Raw genomic sequence first — 1782 nt, 5'->3', positions numbered from 1 at the left:
TCGGCAAATGAGACGACTAGCACCGCTCTGAGCACGAGATCAGGCCGGAAAATTAGAAGACCTACTAGATATTCTACTTATGGTTCATTTCGTTCTCATTAGCATTCCATGCCCTTCCCACGGTAGGGGAATGCACTGTCCCAATACACAATCTTCAGTAAATAGCTACATAGCCTTGTCCCTTAGCTAATGTATCGCTTCTAACTCATCTGTATATATCTGCCTTTTCTATCTATCCCATTCTGCTCTAGTCGTTGAGTAGAATAGTGCAATAGTCATATTCTCAAGTCCTGGAAGTTAGTTACTATACTCATAGTTATAAGACCAAATTGAAGACTAAGTGTCCTCAACGACCCTGTGTGAGTTGTGTTGTGGTGATTAATATTATTCACTACAATAATCCACAGATAATGACAGGGTTTAGTTGTAGTGGATAAGGATGTTGGGTTTGACGCTACCGAAGGGCGGGACATGAGGTGGAGGACGAGAGTCGGTGAACTCTCATCAACAATACTTTAGTATCATTATTGTATTTAGAAATAGGATGGAGTTTGATTAACTGCCTTGCAAGGTGTAGAGTGGCGAAAATCTAGCAATGGAGCATGAGCTGGCCTTTGATCCATACAGGAAGTAACTAAACCCATTGCAATCAACCTGAGGAGAAAAACAAACCGAAAAAACAGCCAGACAACCGACATGTTATACAAATGAGGGTTGTTAAATAGGGGGTTGAACTCCTGTCATTTATCATTATGAAATACGCAACACAATTGAAAATTTTCAAGGCAGAGTACAATCCTAGGTTAAAGCTTGACCGAGGGAAGTAAGGCTGACTCAACATCCGGTCCAGATGATCCGGAACCCGGCAACGTTGATGCAGAATTTCTCATTGGAAGAATCCGCTTCTAAAGCTCTTACAGTAACTTGGCCTCGTTAGAAGCTAAGAATCGTTGAAACCGTCAAGCATAAGGGATCTTCCTCTGTCTACTGATTCTTGAAGACCGTCCTCAGTGCCTTCCCATAGGTCTCTAGCATTCTGTAAACTACTAATGTCTGGTCGTTCGGATCCTGCGCATCGTGGAATTCGATATTCTCCAGATCATTAAGCTCGTATCTTGAGTTGGCGTTAAACCTGCAGTTATTCAGGGCATAAGCCAGACTGGTGAAGCTATCATCAGGCTTCACCCAAGAGGCACCATTCTCCTCAACCATCTCGTACGGAACATCTTCGTAATACAGACGGCAACCACCGAGTGTGATATCCATGGTGAAGTTTCAGGGTTTTTGAAGAAATACCAAAACGCAAAATACCAAAACCAAAACGAGCCTTCTCTACTGTCATCTTTATACAGACCCGATGGATGAGGCTTAGTCAGGACTGTAGGAGTTGGGGTAGTAGGAAGAGGAGTTGTCGGCGGCGGCCGAGCGGGAATACCACGGAGCTGGAATCTCCATTCTGTTATGAACGTCCCGTGGGTGGTAATCTCGCTCATGGGAACGCCTTGCTCCGAGGAAACGAACAGCTGTTGGAATGTATCGCCGTTGATGTTAGAGTCACGACAGTTGTCCACTTGTGTCGTTAAATCTGTTTCGCTGAAGTCGGGTCCCACGTAGAGCTTGTCGTCGATATAGTGTCCCTCATGATTGCGAACACGGCCAATGTGATAGGGAATGTTCTGAACAGAAGCAGTGCAGCTACCGAGCTTGATAGTCAAACTCATCAGAAGCAGGTCCTCGTAGAACTCGATAGTGCTAACAGAGTCTGAACGTTCGCTACTCTCG

At 44.8% G+C, this 1782-nt stretch overlaps 1 protein-coding gene across 1 annotated transcript; it reads right to left on the bottom strand.

Moving 5' to 3' along the window:
- Positions 1-984: 984 nt before the first annotated feature.
- Pmar_PMAR024432 (hypothetical protein) lies at positions 985-1266 on the bottom strand (the record flags this gene model as incomplete). The annotated part of the gene is made up of 1 exon (XM_002785103.1): positions 985-1266. One exon carries the CDS (start codon positions 1264-1266, stop codon positions 985-987), a length of 282 nt encoding a protein of 93 aa, XP_002785149.1.
- Between the last annotated feature and the right edge of the window lie 516 nt (positions 1267-1782).

This window comes from Perkinsus marinus, assembly GCF_000006405.1.
Source record: "Perkinsus marinus ATCC 50983 genomic scaffold scf_1104296933954, whole genome shotgun sequence".
In the NCBI taxonomy this organism is placed as follows: Eukaryota; Perkinsozoa; order Perkinsida; family Perkinsidae; genus Perkinsus; species Perkinsus marinus.
The sequence above is the reverse complement of the archived record's forward strand: the minus strand, read 5'-3'. Positions and strand labels throughout refer to the sequence as shown.